General features: G+C 35.8%; 1 protein-coding gene across 3 annotated transcripts in view; it reads left to right on the top strand.

The window, feature by feature from the left end:
• AFF4 (AF4/FMR2 family member 4) overlaps nt 1-20,373 on the top strand; it is a 99,658-nt gene that overhangs the window by 43,841 nt on the left and 35,444 nt on the right. For 2 of the 3 annotated variants that reach the window (XM_023255091.2, XM_011282068.4), the window contains exon 5: nt 259-345. The exons of the other annotated variant lie outside the window; for it this stretch is intronic. In XM_023255091.2, the coding sequence (XP_023110859.1) occupies nt 259-345 (87 nt within the window). The remainder of the gene's footprint in view (nt 1-258; nt 346-20,373) is intronic. 3 annotated transcript variants of the gene reach the window in all.

Genomic DNA, 20,373 nt, shown 5'->3' with positions numbered 1-20,373 from the left:
TTTCTGTGACATTTCACAGGTTTCGGCATCCTAACTCCAAGCTTCTTGAAGCCAGGGAGTGTATATTATTTATCTTACTGTTTCCTGCCCCCATAGTGCTTTGCACACAATTGTGCTTAATAAATACTTACCGATCAAATATGTATACTTTTGGAGGAGCTACCATGAAACCAGCATTTATAATATAAATCTGGTTTTTAGCTATGTAACTTTTATCCTTGAACTGGTTGAAAACAAACTGTAATAATTACATTTCAGGAGATGACGCATTCATGGCCTCCCCCTCTAACGGCTATTCATACACCATGCAAAACAGAACCTTCCAAATTTCCTTTTCCAACTAAGGTAAGTAAATAACATGTGTCTTTGATTCTGTTAGAAAACTCTCAATGGCTTCACTAAAATCATATGAATTCAAAATTGTCTTGCCATTCCCATTCTAGTGGGAGACAGACAATAAATAAGTGAATAAATACATAAGTTCAGATAGTGATAATTGCTATGAAGAAAATAAAACAAGATAACGGAATCAAGAGCGACTTGGATTAAGCAGTTCTTGAAAAAGCTTTGGAGGCAATTGGGAAGAGAATTAAAAGGCATCAAAGTTTGTTGGAAACTGTTATGGTATTCTAAGCTGCAGGCGTTAAGGCTTCTCAGACTGTCTGAGCAACTCCTTTCCAAATTGGACGTAGCAACTGTAAATATGTGCTATGGATGGAGGTTCCTCAGACAACAGTTCCAAGCTCATCTACAATCAGCAGATATGCTTTTTTTTTTTTTTACATTAATTTATATTTACACGAACAATAAAAGAATATATTTTCCTTGTGGAAGTTTGATCAGGACCCCTGATAATAGCTTTCCCCAATTTTGCCTCCTCCATTTACCGGAGCTACTTTCATACATACCTTTGCAAGTCTTTTCATATGCATTTACATACATATATATGTGATCATTACATGTAAGCACTTTCTCATGTACTTTATTTCTGCACCAGTTTATTGTTCTATATTTTTAATCAGCAACAGGTCTGAAAGACCTTTCCGTGTTATTATGTATCTTTATTGTATACTGATAATATATTACATATAGAGGTATTTTACTTCTTTTATTTGTATCCATGGTATAAATGTATCTTAGTTGAATTATTTTACTTTGGTATCTAAGTTGTTGCCAAGTTTTCATTTCTATAAACATTGCTTTAGTGGGTATCTTTTTCATGCCTTCTTGTGTGCATGAGGTTTTTTTTGGGTGAAAAGTAAGAAGTAGATTATTGATTATATATTTAATATATATTCTTAAATTCCCTCCATATCAGTTGTACCAGTCAGTACTCTCACTTGTATTCCCTATTATTCCTCACATGCACATCACCATTTGTTATTTTAAGCACCAGTCTTTTGAGTGCAAGATGGTATTCCGTTTCCAAGATTACTCATGGGGTCCATCTCTTTACACATTTGTCATCCATGTGATTTCTGTGTGGATGAATTTACCTGTTTCCTCTGCTCTTTGGCTTGCATCCTTCACTTAAAATATTTTAGGAGGATTTCTTTTTGTGTTTATTGTTTTGTGAATTCTGGATTTAATAATTTCTTCTATATGCTGTAAATATATCTCCCAGCTAGAGTCTTTTTAAGTATTGTGGTCCGGAAGATGTTAATTTTGATGAATATGTAGAATTTTCTCTTTCACGAAGCTTTTATTTCTTAATGTCTTATTAAAGAAGCTTTCTCCTTTCCCGGGATCATAAGCACACCCTCATTTTTTATTTTAACGTAATTGCAGTTTTGAATAATTAGAACATTTCCATCACTGCCAAGTCCCCTCATGTTTCTTTGCAATCTGCTTCACCCCCACCACTGGCCCTCACAATTACTGATATGTTTCATGTCGCTACAGATAAGTTTTGCTTTTTCTAGAATTTCACATAAATGGAAGCCATGCAGTGTGTATTTCTTTTGCATATATGTTTGCCTTCTTTTGTTCAGCATGTATTTTTGGAATTTGTCCATGTTCATGAACATATCAGTAATTTGTTCTTTTTTATCCCTGAGTTTCTTTTTATTTGTGTTGTATGAAAATACCAGAATTTGTGTATCCATTTACCTGTTGATGAACATTTGGGTCTTTTCCAGATTTGTGCTATTAAGAATAGAGTATCTATAAATAGTGACTTACAAGTCTTTGTGTGGACTTAAGTTTTCTCTTTTCTAGGGTAAATACTGGGATATATGCTAAAAAGTCAAATTGCTGAGTCATATGCTGAGTTCATATTAAGTTGATACTAACCTAATATTTTCCAAGGTGATTGTATCACGCTTTTACTTCACCCCACTCGCATCCCTCAGTGGTATATGATAGTTTGATTTGTTCTGCATCCTTGTATGCATTTGGTATTGTCTATTGAGTTTTAGCCATTTTACTGGGCACCCAGAGGTATCTCCTACTAGTTTTAGTTTGTAATTTCCCTGATGACTAATGATGTTGAATCTCTTTTTATGAGCTTATTGACTATTCTTTTGGAAGTGCCAGTTCAAATCTTTTGCCGTGGGGGTGGGGGTGTGTTTGGGGGGGGGGTGGTGGCCCAGCTAGGTAGGGAGTGTTATTTGTAGTTTTCTTTAATGTCTGTATTTGATTTTGGTATCTGGGAGTGCTGGCTCTTTAAAAGGAACAGGGAAAAGTTCTCTTCATCTTTATATTCTGAACTGGTTTGTGGAATTTAGTATTAATTCTTCCTTGAATGTTTTAATACACTTCAACAGCGATGCCATCTGGGCCCATAGTGGTCTTTATTGGAAGGTATTAAATTATAATTTCAAAATTTTTATTAGATGTAAGAGCTATTCAGATGTTCTGTTCCTTGTGTCAATTTTATAATTTCCGTTTCCTCTAAGTACTCAAATTTGTTGACATAGAGTTATTTGTAAATAATATAAATATTCTTTTAATGCCTCTAGGATATCTAGTGGTCATTTTTTCCCTTTATTGGTGATTTGCATTTTCTCTCTTTTTTTCATTTTCCTTGATTAGACTAGCTAGGTTTATGAGTTTTACTGATCATTTCCAAGAACCGTAGTTTACTTTTTTCAGTTTTCTATTTCTTTGCTTATTCCTTGTCTTCATTCTACTTATTGTGAGTTTCATTTACTTTTAACTTCTTTTTTTATTTTATTTTCTTTTTTAATTTAAATTACAGTTAGGTAGCATACAGTACACTACTGGTTCCAGGAGTACTTTTCTTTTAACTTTTTCAGATGAAGGCTTAGATAGTAGATTGTAAAACCTTTCTTGTTTTCTCTAAAACTACAGTTTACCTCTGAGCCCTACTTTAGGTGTATGTCACAAATTGTGTTATATTGTTTGTATTATCATTCATTGCATAATATTTCTTTATTCCTGTGTGACTTCTTCCTTGATCCATGGGTTATTTAGAAGCATGTGGTTTTATTTTCAAATATTTGAGGATTTTCCACATACCCTTTGTTACTAATTTTCTAATTTATTTATGTTCTTGTTAGAGAATATATGCTATATAATACCAATTTTTAAAAATTTATTAAATGTTTTATGGCCATTATATGATCTTTCTTGGTGACCATTATGTATACTATATAGAATATGTTCTGTATATATCAGATCAAGTTAGTTGAGAGTGATTAGTCGCCTACATTTTTACTCACTTTCTATTCTATCAAGTAATGAAAGGAGAGTGTTGACATCTGCACATGTATTTATGGATTTTTCTGTTTCCGCTTTGAGTTTTATCCATTTTGGGTTCATGTGTTTTGAAGCTTTGTTTATTAGGTATGTACACATTTAGGATTGCTATATCTTTCTGATAATTTGATCCCCCCCCTTTTTTTTTTTCCGTCATGAGGTGTTGGTTTTTATATCTGGTATTAATACTTGTTCTGAAGTCTACTTTGTCTGAGATTCATATAGCCATTCATGCTTTCTTTTAATTTACTATTGACAAGGTTTAACGTTTTCTATTCTTTTATTTTATTTTATTTTTTTAAATTTTTTTTTCAACATTTTTTATTTATTTTTGGGACAGAGAGAGACAGAGCGTGAACGGGGGAGGGGCAGAGAGAGAGGGAGACACAGAATCGGAAACAGGCTCCAGGCCCTGAGCCATCAGCCCAGAGCCCGGTGCGGGGCTCGAACTCACGGACCGCGAGATCGTGACCTGGCTGAAGTCGGACGCTTAACCGACTGCGCCACCCAGGCGCCCCCCTATTCTTTTATTTTTAATCTATTGGTGGCTTCATGTTTAAATGACTTTCTTAAATGTTTATTTTGAGAGAGAGTGCGTGCACACACAAGTGTGTATGTGCAGGGGAGGGGCAGAGAGAGAGAGAGAAAGAGGGAGAAAGAATCCCAGGTGGGCTCTGTGCTGATAGCAGTGTAAGGCTCCATCTCCTGAATCGTGAGATTATGACCTGAGCTGAAATCAAGAGTCGGATGCTTGACTGACTGAGCTACCCAGGCGCCCCTGAAGTGAGTTTCTTATAGTCAGCATATAATTTTGGGTCTTGGTTTTTTAGTTTGCCGGTCTCTAGCATTTAATCTTGGAGTGTTTAAACCATTTCCTTTTAATGTAGTAATTGATATTGATATTGTAGGGTTTTTTGTTTTTTGTTTTTTGTTTTTTGTTTTTATGGTAGGGTTTAAATGTACCTGACAATGTTAAATGTACTATTTGCTATTTGTGTTCCATTTGTCCCAACAATTCTTTCTTTGTTCTTTTTTTGAGGTTCTTTTGGATTGAATAATTATTTTTAATATTCTATCTTGAATTATTTAATAGGTATACTTTTTTTTAATTGTAAAATTAAAGCTTGAGTTTATCAAAAGACTTTGAACTTAATTTCATAGTTCTGGCTTATGAATGCAAGTCCATTCATAATTTTTTTTTAGGTGACAGTTTTATTAAGGTACATAACATACATACCATACAGTTAATTCATTTGAAACATACAGTTAACTGGTTTTTAGTATATTCATAGTTATGTAACTATAACCACAATTATTTTAGAACATTTTCATCACCACCAAAAGAAACCCTACACTACTTAACAGTTACCCTCTGTATCCTCCAGTCTCATACCCTAACCCCAAAGCAGTCACTACTCTACATTATTTCTCTATTCATTTGCCTCTTCTAGACATTTCATATAAATTGAAGTATACAATATGTGGTCTTTTATGACCAGATATTTTTACATCTGGCATGATTTATTTATTTTATATATCATTATTTTGTTCCATATGAAAATTGCTGCTATAAACGTGAGTGTAGAAATGCTTGTGTAGACATATGTTTTCAGTTGTTTTCACTTGGTTTTATATACCTAGGAGTAGAATTGCTGGGTTATATTGTAACCGTGTTTAATCTTTTGAGGAACTACCTCATGTTTTCCCAAAGTGGTTGCTACATTTTATATTTCCACCAGCAATGTATGAGCCTTACAGTTTCTTCAAATCCTGGCCAAGTTGTTATTACCCTTCTAGCTATTTTAAGTGGGTGTGAAGTGGTTTGTCCTTGTGGTTTTGATATTAATTTCCCTGATGGCTAGTGATGTTGAGAATCTTTTTATGGGCTTCTAGGGCCTTTGTGTATCTTATCTGGAGAGATATCTGTTAGATATTTTGCTGATTTTTAATGTTTATTTATTTTTGAGAGAAAGAGTGCAAGTGGGGGAGGTGCAGAGAGAGACAGAGACACAGAATCTGAAGCAGGCTCCAGGCTCTGAGCTGTCAGCACAGAGCACAGTGCAGGGCTCGAACTCTTGAACTGTGAGATCATGACCTGAGTGAAGTTGGACTCTTAACCGACTGAGCCTCCCAGGTGTCCCATATTTTGCTGATTTTTAAATTGGGTTGTCTTTTTATTATTCATAGGAGTTTTTTATAGATCTTAGAGTGTAGTCCCTTGTCAGATGTATGATTTGCAAAAATGTTCTCCCATTCTGTGGGTTGTCTTTTTTGCTATCTTGATGGTGTTTTTTAAAGCCCCAAAATCTTTTAATTTTGATGAAGTCCAGTTTATCTTTTGTTGTTTTTGTGTTTTTGATGTCCTATCTAAGAAACCAGTGCACAGTTCAAAGTAATGAAGATTGACATCTATATTTTCTTATATGAATTTATAGTTTTACCTCTTATATTTAGGTTTTTGATCATTTTGAGTTAATTTTTATATTTGGTGTGAGATAAGTGTCCAACTTCATTATTTTGCATGTGCGTATCCAGTTGTCCCTGCACCATTTGTTGAGAAGACTGTTCTTTGCCCATTGAATCACGTTGGCACCCTATGGAAAATAAATTGACCATAAATGTGAGGGATTTTTGTGCACTCTTGCGTTCTTTTTCACTGATCTGTCTGTTCTTATGGCAGTGTCACACTGTCTTGATTACTATAGTTGTGTAGTAAATTTTGAAATCAGGGAAGTGTGAGTTCTCTAGACCTGTGTATATGTGTGTGTGTGGTTGCTCAAGGGCTTACAACATCATACACAATTATTTTAAAACAGTATGTCATTTCACATACGGGTTAGTTGCCTTGCAACAGTTTAACTTCATTTCCCTCTTTTTTATTCTTTCTGCTTTTATAATACATGTTGCTTAGCTATATGTTATAAATTTCACAATACATTATTATTTCTTACATTTTAAACAGCTGAGTATGTTAAATGACTTTTTTAAGGATTAACGATACCAATATACAGCACATATTTTAAATTTAAATTTGATATTTTGACTTACATGTAAACCTGTGAAACCATCATCATAGTACAGTTAATAAATCAGTTACCCTCAAATGTTTCTCTTTAAATTTTTTTAATTTTAATTTTAGTTTATTTGTTTAAAAAATGTTTATTTTTGAAAGAGGGAGTACACAAGCAGGGGAGGGACAGAGTGAGAGAGGGAGACACAGAATCCGAAGCTGGCTCCAGGCTCCAAGCTTTCAACACAAGAGTCTGACGCGGGGCTTGAATGCACGAGCCATGAGATCACGACCTGAGACAAAGTGGGATGCTCAACTGACTGAGCCACCCACGCACCCCTAAATTTTTTTTTAATTCCAGTATAATTAACATAGGATTATATTAGTTTCAGACATAGCATATAGTAATTCAACAATTCTTTACATTACTCAGTGCTCATTATGATAAGTCTACTCTTAATCCCTTTCACCTATTTCACCCATCCTCCTACCCATCCCACCTCTAGTAAGTATCTGTTCTCCATATTTAAGAGTCTGGGGTTTTTTTGTCTGTCCCTTCTTTGTTCATTTGTTTTCTTAAATTACAAATATGAGTGAAATCATATGGTATTTTATCTTTCTCTGACTGACTTTATTACCATTATACTCTCTAGATCCAGCCATGTTGTTCACATGGCAAGATTTCATTCTTTTTTATGGCTGTGTAATATTCCATTGTATGTATATACCATCTGTTCTTTATTCATTCGTCTATTGATGGATACTTGGGCCGCTTCCATGATTTGGCTGTTGGAAGTAATGCTGCAGTATACATAGGGGTGTGTGTATCTTTTTGAATTAATGTTTTTGTACTCTTTGGGTAAATACCCAGTAGTGTGATTACTGAATCGTAGGGTAGTTCTTTTTTTAATTTTTTGAGGAACCTTCATATTCTTCCCATAGTCGCTGCACCAGTTTGCATTCCCACCAACAGTACACAAGAGTTCCCTTTTCTCCATATCCTCACCATGTGTTTCTTGTGTTTTTCACTACCACCCCTGGGACTGGCTCCTGTCTACCCCAGGCATGCACACACATGGCGGCAGCTCAGTCTGGAGAAAGTCTTTGAAACCTCCGATTTTTAGCTCCTAAGGCTGTTTGCAAAGTAAAACTGGTGCTCTCTGTATTTCTCTTTCCCCAGTCCCTAGTCTGGAGAGGTTTTTCTCTTGTCCTAACCGTACTGCAATCCACAGCTTCTCTTTCTCTCCCTTTTTCTCTCCACTCAGGGGGATCCCTCCCCTCCATGCCCACGTTGTTTTATCTCCCCCATTTCGCATATACGCACATCTGTCCCGCCAAGCTGTCTCCATCTACCTGTGGAGATTTTTCTGTCACTCCACAGACTGATTTTGTGGGTGTTCCAAGTGTTCTGACCTCAGTACTGCTGTGTTTGAGGGATGAGGGCAATCCTGGTCCCCCTCATTCTCTGCCATCTTAACTCTTGTGTTTTGGATTTTAGCCATTCTGACAGGCGTGAGATGATATCTCATTGTGGTTTTGGTTTGCATTTTACTGATGATGAATGATGTTGAGCATCTTTTCATGTGTCTGTGGGCTATCTGTATGTCTTCTTTGAAGAAATGTATGTTCCTGTCTTTTGTCCATTCTTTAATTGGATTATTTGCTTTTTGGTGTTGTATAAGTTTTTTATATATTTTGGATACTAACCCCTTATTAGATATGTCATTTGCAGATATCTTCTCCCATTCAGTAGGTTGTCTTTTTGTTTTGTTGATTGCTTCCTCTGCTTTGCAGTTTTTTATTTTGATATAGTCCTAGTAGTTTATTTTTACTTTTGTTGCCCTTGCCTTATGAGACATATCTAGAAAAATGTTGTGACTGACAGTCAGGGATATTACTGCCTGTGTTCTCTTCTTGGGTTTTTATGGTTTCAGGTCTCACATTTAGGGCTTTAATCCATTTTGAGTTTATTTAAAATACTCAAAATTGGTGTGAAAGTGGTCCAATTTCATTCTTTTGCATGTAGCTGTCCAGTTTTGCCAGCACCATTTGTTGACGAGACTTTTTTCCCGTTGCATATTCTTGGATCCTTCATTGTAGATTAATTAACCATATAATCATGGGTTTATTTCTGGGTTCTTTATTCTGTTCCATTGACCTATGTGCCTTTTTTTGTGCCAGTGCCACACTGTCTTGATTACTACAGCTTTGTAGTGTATCTTGAAACCTGGGGTTGTGATACCTCTAGTTTTGTTCTTTTTCAAGATTGTTGTGGCTGTTTGGGGTCTTTTGTAGTTCCATACAAATTTTAGGATTACTTGTTTTAGTTCTGTGAAAAATGCTATCAGTATTTTGATAGGGATTGTGTTCAATTTGTAGATTGCTTTGGATAGTATGGATATTTCAACAGTATTTGTTCTCTGAATCCGTGATCATGGAATATCTTACCATATGTTGGTGTTTTCTTTCCTCAGTGTTTTGTAGTTTTCAGAGTACATGTCTTTCATCTCCTTGGTTAAATTTATTCCTAGGTATTTTATTATTTTTGGTGCAACCGTAAATGGAATTGTTTTCTTAATTTCTCTTCCTGCGACTTCATTATTAATGTATAGAAATGCAACAGATTTCTGTGTATTGATTTTGTATCCTGTGATCTTACTGAATTCATTTATCAGATCTAGTAGTTTTTTTGGTCGAGTCTTAGGGTTTTCTGTATATCATGTCATCCTGCAAATGATGAAAGTTTTAATTCTTCCTTACAATTTGGATATGTTTTATTTCTTTTTCTTGTCTGATTGCTGTGGCTAGGACTTCTAGTACTCTGTTGAATGAAAGTGGTGAGGGGGGACATCTCTGTCTTGTTCCTGATCTTAAGGGAAAAACTTTGTTTTTAAAAGTTACCATTGAGTATGGTAGCCAATTTGACAATAAATTTTATATTAAAAAATAATAATAAAGGACCACAACACAGGTAAAAAAAAAAAAAAAAAACAAAACTTACCATTGAGGGTGATGTTAGCTGTGGGTTTTTCCTATATGGCCATTATGTTGAGGTATGCCCCCCCGTTAAACCTGCTTTGTAGAAGATATTTTAACTGTGCTTTGTATTTCTTTTTTTAAATGTTTATTTCTTTATCTTGAGAGAGAGAGTGACCACAAGTGAGCGAGGGGCAGAGAGAGAGGGAAGGGATTGAATCCCAAGCAGGCTTCCCTCTGTCAGTGCAGAGTCCAACATGGGGCTTGATCTCATGAACCGTGAGATCATGACTTGAGCCAAAATCAAGAGTTGGACACTTAACTGATTGAGCCACCCAGGCACCCCTGCAGAAGATTTTTACCATGAATGGATGTTTTACTTTGTCAAATGCTTTTTCTGAATCTGTTGAAATGATCATATGGTTTTTATCCTTTGTTTTGTTGGTGCACCCCAAAGGTTTACTTATGATCCTTTACAAGGTTCTCTTCCTTGTACTCTCTCTACCCTTCCCATCCCTAGTCAAACACTAATCTGATTTCTATCGCTATACATTAGTTTGCATTTTTGAGAATTGTAGATAAGTAGAATAATAATATATGTACTCTTTTTGGCTCTGGTTTCTTTCAGCACGGTTATTTTGAGATTCATCCATAGTATTGCATGTGAAAATCATTATTTTTTATTGCTAAGTAGTGTTCACGTTTTATAATTTTACCAGTTTGTTTACCCATTCATCTACTGATGGACATTTGGGCTATTTCTGGTTTTTAGTTAAAAATAAAGTTGCTGTAAAAATTTGTGTACAAATCTTTATATGGGCACATGCTTTTATTTCTCATCAGTAAATATCTTTGAGTAGATGGTTAATATACATTTAACTTTTAAGAATAGCTCATAATGTTTTCCAAAATGATTGAACCATATTGTATTCCTACTAGCAATATATGAGAGTTTCAGTTGCTCCCCATATTTAACCAATGCTTGTTATGGCCAGTCTTTTTAAATTTTAGACCTTGTAGTAATTGTGTAGGAGTGCCGCCTCATTGTGGTTTTAATTTATATTTCTCTAGTGACAAATGATGTTGAGCATCTTTCATGTACTTATTTGTCATTTGTATATCTTCCTCGGTGCACTTTAAAAAACTTTTGCCCGTCTTTTATTGGATGTTGTCCTCTTCTTAGTGAGTTTGAGAGTGTTTTCTGTTTTCTGGCTTCAAGTCCATTATCGGATAAGAGATTTGTACATCCCTCCAACCCCAGTAAGTAGCTTCCTTTTTCATTCTCTTAACTATAACTTTTGAAGAGGAGAAGTTGCTAGTATTGATGAGTTCCAATTCATGAGTTTCTTAGTTTACAGATCATGTTTTTTGGTGTCTAAGAAATTTTCCCTAACCCACATTCTCCTATGTATTTTTTTCTTTAATTTTTTTTTTCAATGTTTATTTATTTTTGGGACAGAGAGAGACAGAGCATGAACAGGGGAGGGGCAGAGAGAGAGGGAGACACAGAATCGGAAGCAGGCTCCAGGCTCTGAGCCATCAGCCCAGAGCCTGACGCGGGGCTCGAACTCACGGACCGTGAGATCGTGACCTGGCTGAAGTCGGACGCTTAACCGACTGCGCCACCCAGGTGCCCCTCTCCTATGTATTTTTTTAAACTTCTTATAGTTTTGGGCTTTACGTTTAGGTCTGTGATTCATTTTAAAGTAATTTTTGTATATGGTACAGGTATGGATGAAAGTTTATTTTTTGTGTATAGCTGTCCATTTTCATCATCAGTGTTTAAAAAACTTGTTTCTCTGCATGGAATTGCCTTAACACTTGCACTTGACTATATATGTGGTGCATTTCTGACTGTATTCTATTTCATTAATCTCTTTGTCTATCATGATATCAGTACCAACCTGTCGTGATTATCTGACGTGAATAATATAAAGCGATAGTGATGTAAATCCTCCAATCATATTACCATTTTTCAAAATTATTTTGATTTTTCAAGGTCCTTTGCATTTTAGTATGAATTTTACAACCAACCTGTTATTTTCAGCATAAAAGCCTTCTAGGGTTTTGATAGAGATTGCATTGGGTTTATGAATCAGTTGGGGAGAATTGCCATCTTAACAGTATTGAGTCTTCTGGCCCATAGCACTTATCTTCTTCTCTATTTACCTAGGTATAATTTAATTTGTTATCATTTTATAGTTTTCAATATCTAGGTGTTCCACACTTTCTTTCAGAGTTACCTCTAAGCATTTCATTTTTTAATACTATTATAAATGGTATTTTGTTTAAAAATGTTCAATATATGTGGGGCCCCTGGGTGACTCAGTTGGCTAAGTATCCGACTCTGGGTTTTTGCTCAGGTCATGATCTCACAGTTTGTGGAGTCGATCCTTGTGTCAGGCTCTGTGTTGACAGCAAGGAGCCTGCTTGTGGTTCTCTCTCTCCCCTTGTCTCTTTGCCCCTCCCCCGCTCATCTGTCTCTCTCAAAATAAATAAACTTAAAAAAAAAAATTTTTTTTTAAGTTTATATACTTATTTGTCTTTTTTTTTTTTCAACGTTTATTTATTTTTGGGACAGAGAGAGACAGAGCATGAACGGGGGAGGGGCAGAGAGAGAGGGAGACACAGAATCGGAAACAGGCTCCAGGCTCTGAGCCATCAGCCCAGAGCCTGATGCGGGGCTCGAACCCATGGACCGTGAGATCGTGACCTGGCTGAAGTCGGACGCTTAACCGACTGCGCCACCCAGGCGCCCCTTATTTGTCTTTTTTAATGTTTATTTATTTTTTTTTTTTAATTTTTTTTCAACGTTTATTTATTTTTTGGGACAGAGAGAGACAGAGCATGAACGGGGGAGGGGCAGAGAGAGAGGGAGACACAGAATCGGAAACAGGCTCCAGGCTCTGAGCCATCAGCCCAGAGCCTGACGCGGGGCTCGAACTCACGGACCGCGAGATCGTGACCTGGCTGAAGTCGGACGCTTAACCGACTGCGCCACCCAGGCGCCCCTTTAATGTTTATTTTTGAGAGAGAGAGAGACAGAGCGTGAGCGGGGGAGGGGCAGAGAGAGACGAAGACAAAAAGTCTGAAGCAGGCTCTAGGCTCTAAGCTTTCAGCACAGAGCCCAAAGTGGGACTTGAACTCACAGACTGTGAGATCATGACCTGAGCTGAAGTCGAATACTTAACTGACTGAGCCACCCAAGCACCCCAAAATAAATACACTTAAAACAAAAACTTGGAAATTTTTTTTCAGTATCTGCTTTTCCTGGCTAGTTTATAAAGATACATTTCATTTATTATTTTATTTTTTATATTGAAACCTTGATGAATGTATTTAGTTCTAGTAGCATTTTTGTAGCTACCATAGAATTTTTATTTAGACAATCATGCCATGTGTGAATAAAGGGTGTTGTTACAACTTTAGTTTCAAACCAGATGCCTCATTTCTTATTCTTGCTTTATTGCACTGGCTAGAACCTTTAATAAAGTGTTGACTGGAAGTGGTTAGAGTAAACATTCTTGCCTTGTTTTTCATTATAGAGGGGAAAGTATTCAGTCTTTCATCATTAAGTATGATTTTAGCTGTGGAATTTCACAGATGTCATTTATTAAATTGAGGAGGTTCCCTTCTATTCACATTTGCCTGAGTGTTCTTATCAGTAGTGAATTTTGGATTTTGTTGAATGCTTTCTTTGAATCTATTGATGTAATCATATGATTTTCCTTTTTGGTTTGTGATATGGTAAATTACATTGATTAATTTTAAAAATTTAAACCAGTATTGCCTTCCTGGTAGAAACTTCACTTGGTTATTATATATTACCTGTTTTATATGTCGATTTGATTTTCAAAAAATTTTAAAAAGAATTTTTACAAAAAAAATTTACATCTATGTTTTTGGTCTGTCATTTTATTTTCTTATTATGTCTTTGCTGGGTTTTGGTATCAGAGTAATGCCAGCCTTATAGAATGAGATGGGACATAACTCCCTCCTCTATTTTCTGGAATAGTTTGTATAGAATTGGTATTATTTCTTCCTTACATGTTTGTTAGAATTCACCAGTGAAACCCTTTGAGTTTTGGGTTTTGTTTATAGTATAGTGTTTAACTCAATATTATATTTACTAATAGATCTAGGGCTATTCATATTATCTGTTTCTCTTGAATGTGTTTTGGTAGTTTGTATTTTTTCAAGCAACTTGTTCAGTTTATCTGTTGATTGTGAAAGTTGTTAAATTTATGGGTATAAAGTTTTTGATTTTTGATAATATTTCTTCATTATAATTTTTATATCTCTTATGATGCCACTTCTCTTATTCCTGTTATTGGTAATTTGATTCTCCTATTTTTCTTCTGGCTTGAGGTTTTTCAGTTGTATTGATCTTCTAAAAATCTGCTTTTTCTCCTTCATTGGTTTTGGTTTTTGTTGCATTGATTTCCATTGTCATCTGTATTACTTTCTTGTTCTGCTTTCATTTTATTTTATTTATACTTCTTTTAAAAAATATTCTTAAAGAGGATGCTAAGGTTATTGATGTGAGATCTTTCTTTATAATACGCGCTGTTAGTGCTATAAATTTCTCTCTGTAACATTTTATTTGCATCCCACAAATTTTGAAATGTGTTTTCAGTTTTATTCAGGTCAAAATGTGTTCTGGTTTCCTTTTTGATTTCTTCTTTATTCCGTGGATTATTTTGAAGTGTCATTTTGTTTTTGAATATTTGGAGATTTTGCTGTATATTTTCTGTTACAGAATATATTCTGTTACTTGTGGCTTAATTCCATTTTGGTCAGAGAACGTGCTTTGTGTGACTGGAATCCTTTTACATTTATTATAACTTACTTCATGGCCCAGAGTATTACTTCTTTTAGCAAATGTTTGTGTACATTTGAATACATGTTGTGCTGTTGTTCATTGGAGTGTTTTGTAAATGTCAACATCAAGTTGGTTTATAGTATTCAGTTTTCTGTTTTCTTACTCATTTTAATTCTACTTGTTCTATCATTTATTGAGACTTATAGTTAATCTCCAATAAGTTTGAATTTATGATTTTGAATTTTCTCTTGTTTCTTTCTTCATAGTTTTAAGAAGTTTTTTTTTTTAGGTGCATAAACATTTGGGATTGTTATTAATTCTACATGAATGATAACCTTTATCGTTAGGAACTGACTCCTTTTAATTCTTACGATAATCTTTGCTATAAAATTTACTTTGATATTAATATAACCAGTGTAGCTTATTTTTTTAATATTTTTTTTTAACATTTATTTATTTTTGAGAGAAAGAGAGTGTGTGCGAAGGGGAGGGGCAGAGAGACAGAAGATCCAAAGCAGGCTCCATACTTTGAGTGCAGAGCCAGACACGGGGCTCAAGCTCATAAACCCAGCGTGAGATCATTACCTGAGCCAAAATCAAGAGTCAGCCACTTAATCTACTACTGAGCCACCCAGGTGCCCCTGGAGGACTCCCTTATAACTTTTTTTTTTAATTTTTAAAAATATTTTTATTTATGTTTGAGACAGAGACAGAGCTTCAGCAGGGGAGGGGCAGAGAGAGAGGGAGACACAGAATCTGAAGCAGGTTGCAGGCTCTGAACTGTCAGCACAGAGCCCGACACAGGGCTCGAACTCACGGAGTGTCAGATCATGACCTGAGCTGAAGTCAGACGCTTGACCGACTGAGCCACCCAGACGCCCCTTAACATTTCTTTTAATGCTTGTCTGCTTGTGATAGATGAATGCTTTCAGCTTTTGTGTATCTGACATTTTTATTTTACCTTTTTTCTTCAGGTATTTTTGCTGATTATAGAATGCTAGGTTATAACTGTTGTCCATTGTCTTCTGGATTGCATTGTATATGAGATATCCTTTATTGCCTTTTTTCTTTCTTTGTATATAAGGTGTTTTTTTTTTTCCTTCTGGCTGCTTTTAAGATTCTTTTTGTCTCTATCACTGATTTTAAGCTGTTCACTTTTGAGTTGTCTTGGGTCTTTTCATCTTTTTTTTGTGCTCGGGGGTGACTTTTAGCTTCTTGAAACTTTGGGTTTATAGTTTTTATTACATTTGGGAAATTTTTGCCATTATTTTCTCAAGATATTTCTCTGTACTCCCTCTTCTCGTTTTCTCCTTTACTTCTAGGACTCCATTTACATATATATTAGGCCTCTTGAAGTTGTTCCATGGCTCATGAATGCACTGTTCATTTTTTAAAATCTTTTATCTTTTGTTGTTTCATTTATGGGTAGTTTCTATTGTTAAATCTTCATTTTCAGTAATCTTTTGTTCTGTAGTGTCTAATCTCTTGTTAATCCCATTTAACATATTTTTGATCTCAGACATTATGGCTTTCATGTCTATAGATTTGATGTTTATGTGTTTATTTGTCAAGCATATATTTATTAAGTTCTTACTATGTTCCAGGTAAGAGATTTGACAATGTATTTTTTTATTGCTGATATAAACACTTTTAGTTATGGATAAAGAAATTGTGGTTTATATACACAATGGAATACTACGTGGCAATGAGAAAGAATGAAATATGGCCTTTTGTAGCAACGTGGATGGAAGTGGAGAGTGTGATGCTAAGTGAAATAAGCCATACAGAGAAAGACAGATACCACATGGTTTCACTCATATGTAGATCTTGAGAAACTTAACAGAAACCCATGGGGGAGGGGAAGGGGGAAAAAAAAAAAAAGAGGTTAGAGTGGGAGAGAGCCAAAGCATGAGAGACTGTTAAAAACTGAGAACAAACTGAGGGTTGATGGGGGGTGGGAGGGAGGGGAGGTTGGGTGATGGGTATTGAGGAGGGCACCTTTTGGGATGAGCACTGGGTGTTGTATGGAAACGAATTTGACAATAAATTTCATATATTGAAAAAAAAATAAACACTTTTAGTTAGAAAGCTGAGGGTAAAAGAATGATTGCAGAGGCCCAAAAGATATTGGAGATGATGAACATATAAAAGAAGATTTTCTTTTGACACATTGTAAAACGGAGCTGGGAAATGTGATGGTGCCAGGAAGGGTATAGTGATGTTGTCAGGTGAGTATTTTCATAAGATAAGGATTTTTTATATATCATATATATCATCTGTGCTGATGATGATGTTTTAGTAAAAAAGGAAAAACAAATGATACCTGGGAAAGACAGCTGGTAACCTTAAGAAGTCTCCATTAGAGAGGTTGAGATTCAGTGCTGTGATGGAGGATATTAGCTTTAGAATAGAGCACAGTTAGGTCTTTCTTTATCATAGGAAGGAAAGCAGATTAGATGGGTGTAGTTGGAGATAGGTTGGTAGATTTTCCAATGATAGTTTGAAGCATACTAAAGCTTTTGACTGACCTTGCACATATTTACTGTATGTTTGAAACACTACCTGGCAGTATTATAGATAGTACTTCAGAGGTATAGCATTGAATCTTTTTTTTTTTTTTAAGTTTATTTTATTGATAGAGAGGATGTGAGCTGGGAGAGACAGAGAGGAGAGAGAATCTCAAGCAGGCTCTGCACTTTCAGCACGAGGTGGACACAGGGCTCGAACTTACGAACCATGAGATCATGACCTGGCCAAGATCAAGAGTCTGTCGCTCAACCGACTGAGCCACCCGGGCGTCCCTAGCATTGAATCATTTAGATGTTACCCTTGTTCTAACTAAGATTGGTATTTAACAAACGCAATTAGAATAGTATGTGCCAATGCCTAGAATAGTTCCTGGCATATATAGCCATTCAGTAAATGTTTGTTTACTGGATTTGGATATAAATATTCAGGTAATGTGTTTGAAATAACTTCAGTTAGCTACTTAGTGATGATTGCTTTGGTTGAGTTGCTTTTATAAGTCAGGTTTTGCTTTTTTATAGTTCATCTCAGTCTCTGAATTTGTAATGAATACACCTTTGTGTGTAAAACAGTTTAAAGCTTCCTACATAACTTTAATAGGTATTCATTCTTTGTGTGTTAACCATATGAACTGAGTCCACCAAGAGGACAGAAAAGGGAGAAAGTTTTGATACTTATGGAATTTGGAGATGGCATCCTAAGGATGATGGCACCAACTGGGCTTTAAAGGAGAAGTATAAGGGTGCTAGAAGCACAGGAAGGTAAGGAGCACCCAAGAGGGTGGATTTCACACTCATTAACAGATGTGAAAGAGCAGTTCACATGTGGCTAGTGGTGGAGGAGAAGTTGAGTTTAGGAACATATTTGGAGAGCTGATTTATTAAATCCTTATCATTCACTTAAACATCCTTGATCTGTGCCATTTAAAAGCAGCACAACAAATAAATCCCTCTATTCCATGTTATTCTCCATCCAGTCCTCCTCTTTAGAGTTAAACTTACTTAAAAAGTGGTTCAAATTTGCTGTCTGTATGCTTTCCTTCACTTACTCCTCAACCTAGTCTGATCTTGCTTTTACACCTCACCAAAACCATTTTCATTATGACCACTAGTGGCCCATTTTGTAAATCCAGTTAATGTTCTTTATTTCTTTATTTTCATCAGGGTTCTCATGAGCATTAAATATTGTTTTAGCTTATGGGGCACCTGGATGGCTCAGTCGGTTAAGCGTCTGTCTTCGACTCAGGTCATGATCTCATGGTTGGTGGGTTCGAGCACCACGTTGGGCTCTGTACTAACAGCTCAGAGCCTGGAGCCTGCTTCAGATTCTGTGTTTCCCTCTCTATCTGCCCCTCCCCACCTCATGCTTTGTCTTTCTCTGTCTCCCCAAAATAAATAAACTTAAAAAAATTTTTTTAAATAAAAAAAATACTGTTTTAGCCTATTTCCTCCTTATCTCCCACTGTACGTTGCTCATCCAGAGTTACTTTGCTTCTCTGGCTTCTCCTTTTTCTCCTCTGTCTTTGTCTCTACCATTAAGTTTTCCTGGCATTGTGCTTGGTGCTGTACGAGAATACAAAAAAAGAAATGTGTTTTGCCTCAAGCTGCCCAATATTCCATTGTGAAAACAAAATAATAAAAAGAATGAAAAAAATTACATATTAGTGTTTAAGTGCATGCAGTTACACACTCCATGCTTAGACTTAGATTGTCTTTGTACCCTGTTCCTCTTTACACAGGTGTTCCACATATTTTTATCTTCATGACAATTTTTATCTTAATTCCAGACTGTATTTGAATTCCAGATACATACATCTAGCTACATACATGACACTTCTTAGATGTTGAGTTTCAGGTGCCTTTGAGACATCTTCCAGGGAGAACTTCTGATTCTCCCTGCTAGTTCAAACCAAAAGGAAAGTAAAGAGGAAACAAGCATGATCCTCTTCCTGTTTCCTGTCTTAGTGAAGCTAGGAAAGCCTTGTTAGAATTATGCTTGGCACTTCCTTCCCTGTCACACACTCTAAACTATCACCAAATCGTAATGATTTTGCCTCCTTTAATGTATTTTAGTTCCATTCATTTTTCTCCATCTTTATTCTTGCCACTGTGGTAAGTCAGTGGTCTTCAGAGTGAAAAGCATTTCCTCCAACATTGTGTGTATATTGGAGATTGGGGACTGGGAGAAGGGGATAAAAATTTTATAGTTGTTTTTAGTCCTAAATTTCTCTATTTTTAAGTCTGCAAAAACAAAATCAAAGTAGTATTGCTTCTCTTGATCTCAATGGCAGTTGGTCACATTTTATTTCTGAGGTATTCCGAGAGAAGTTTAGGTTTTCTCATTATGGAAAAGTTGATAGACTTGCTCTCCTTTATTTGCTCTTACTGGCTCTAGTATATTACAGTTTTAAATGTGCATAGTTAAGGTGATTTACATGGTATATTAACTGGTTTTAATTCATCTAATCTTCACTAATGTGCAAGTGGCTTAAAAGATATACCTGCAGTGAAAGTGCTGAGTGAAAATAACAGTGAGATGCATTTCTGAGCAAACAAGAACATGACAGAGCTGAAATCTGTCTTCTTCTGGTATGAACTCTTTATCTGCCGCTGTACAAAGTAGAAACAAAGATGCCATAAACAGAAAAGAAGGGGGGTGCCTGGGTGGCTCAGTCGGTTAAGCGTCCAACTTCAGCTCAGGTCACGATCTCACGGTCCATGAGTTCGAGCCCCACGTGGGACTCTGGGCTGATGGCTCAGAGCCTGGAGCCTGCTTCCAATTCTGTGTCTCCCTCTCTCTCTGCCCCTCCCCCGTTCATGCTCTGTCTCTCTCTCTCTCTCAAAAATAAATAAACGTTAAAAAAAATTTTTTTTAAATATTAAAAAAAAAACAGAAAAGAAGGAAACATCGGATTATCAACAGTAGTTTGAATATGCATTTATATCATTAATCTTGCTTTTGAGTGTATAACATACCTTGAGATAGTTGCTAATGAAACTATGAAAGCATCATGGTTCATACTCACTGGTATTTTGAGTTGTGTAATAATTCAATTCAGTCCTTAAACATCCAGGTTTAGTAAAATTGTATTATAAACCTATTTTGAGTTTTCTCCCAGTGTTCTATATCATTGTCCAAAACCTTGGTCTTTCTTTCTGCTCTAGTTAAAAATGGCTGAAATCCAATAAAGAGCAAATCTACTAAAAGGCACTTCTTTGTCAGGAAACACTGTTGAGGCAGGCTTAGAAAGCAAAGCTCAAGATTCAAGAAATAAATATTAGAATAAATCATTCAGTGTACAAAGTTAGCTCTGTAGAGA

The sequence above is a fragment of the Felis catus genome, chromosome A1 (assembly GCF_018350175.1).
Source record: "Felis catus isolate Fca126 chromosome A1, F.catus_Fca126_mat1.0, whole genome shotgun sequence".
NCBI classification, from domain to species: Eukaryota; Metazoa; Chordata; class Mammalia; order Carnivora; family Felidae; genus Felis; species Felis catus.
This window is presented reverse-complemented; position numbering and strand designations above follow the sequence as displayed.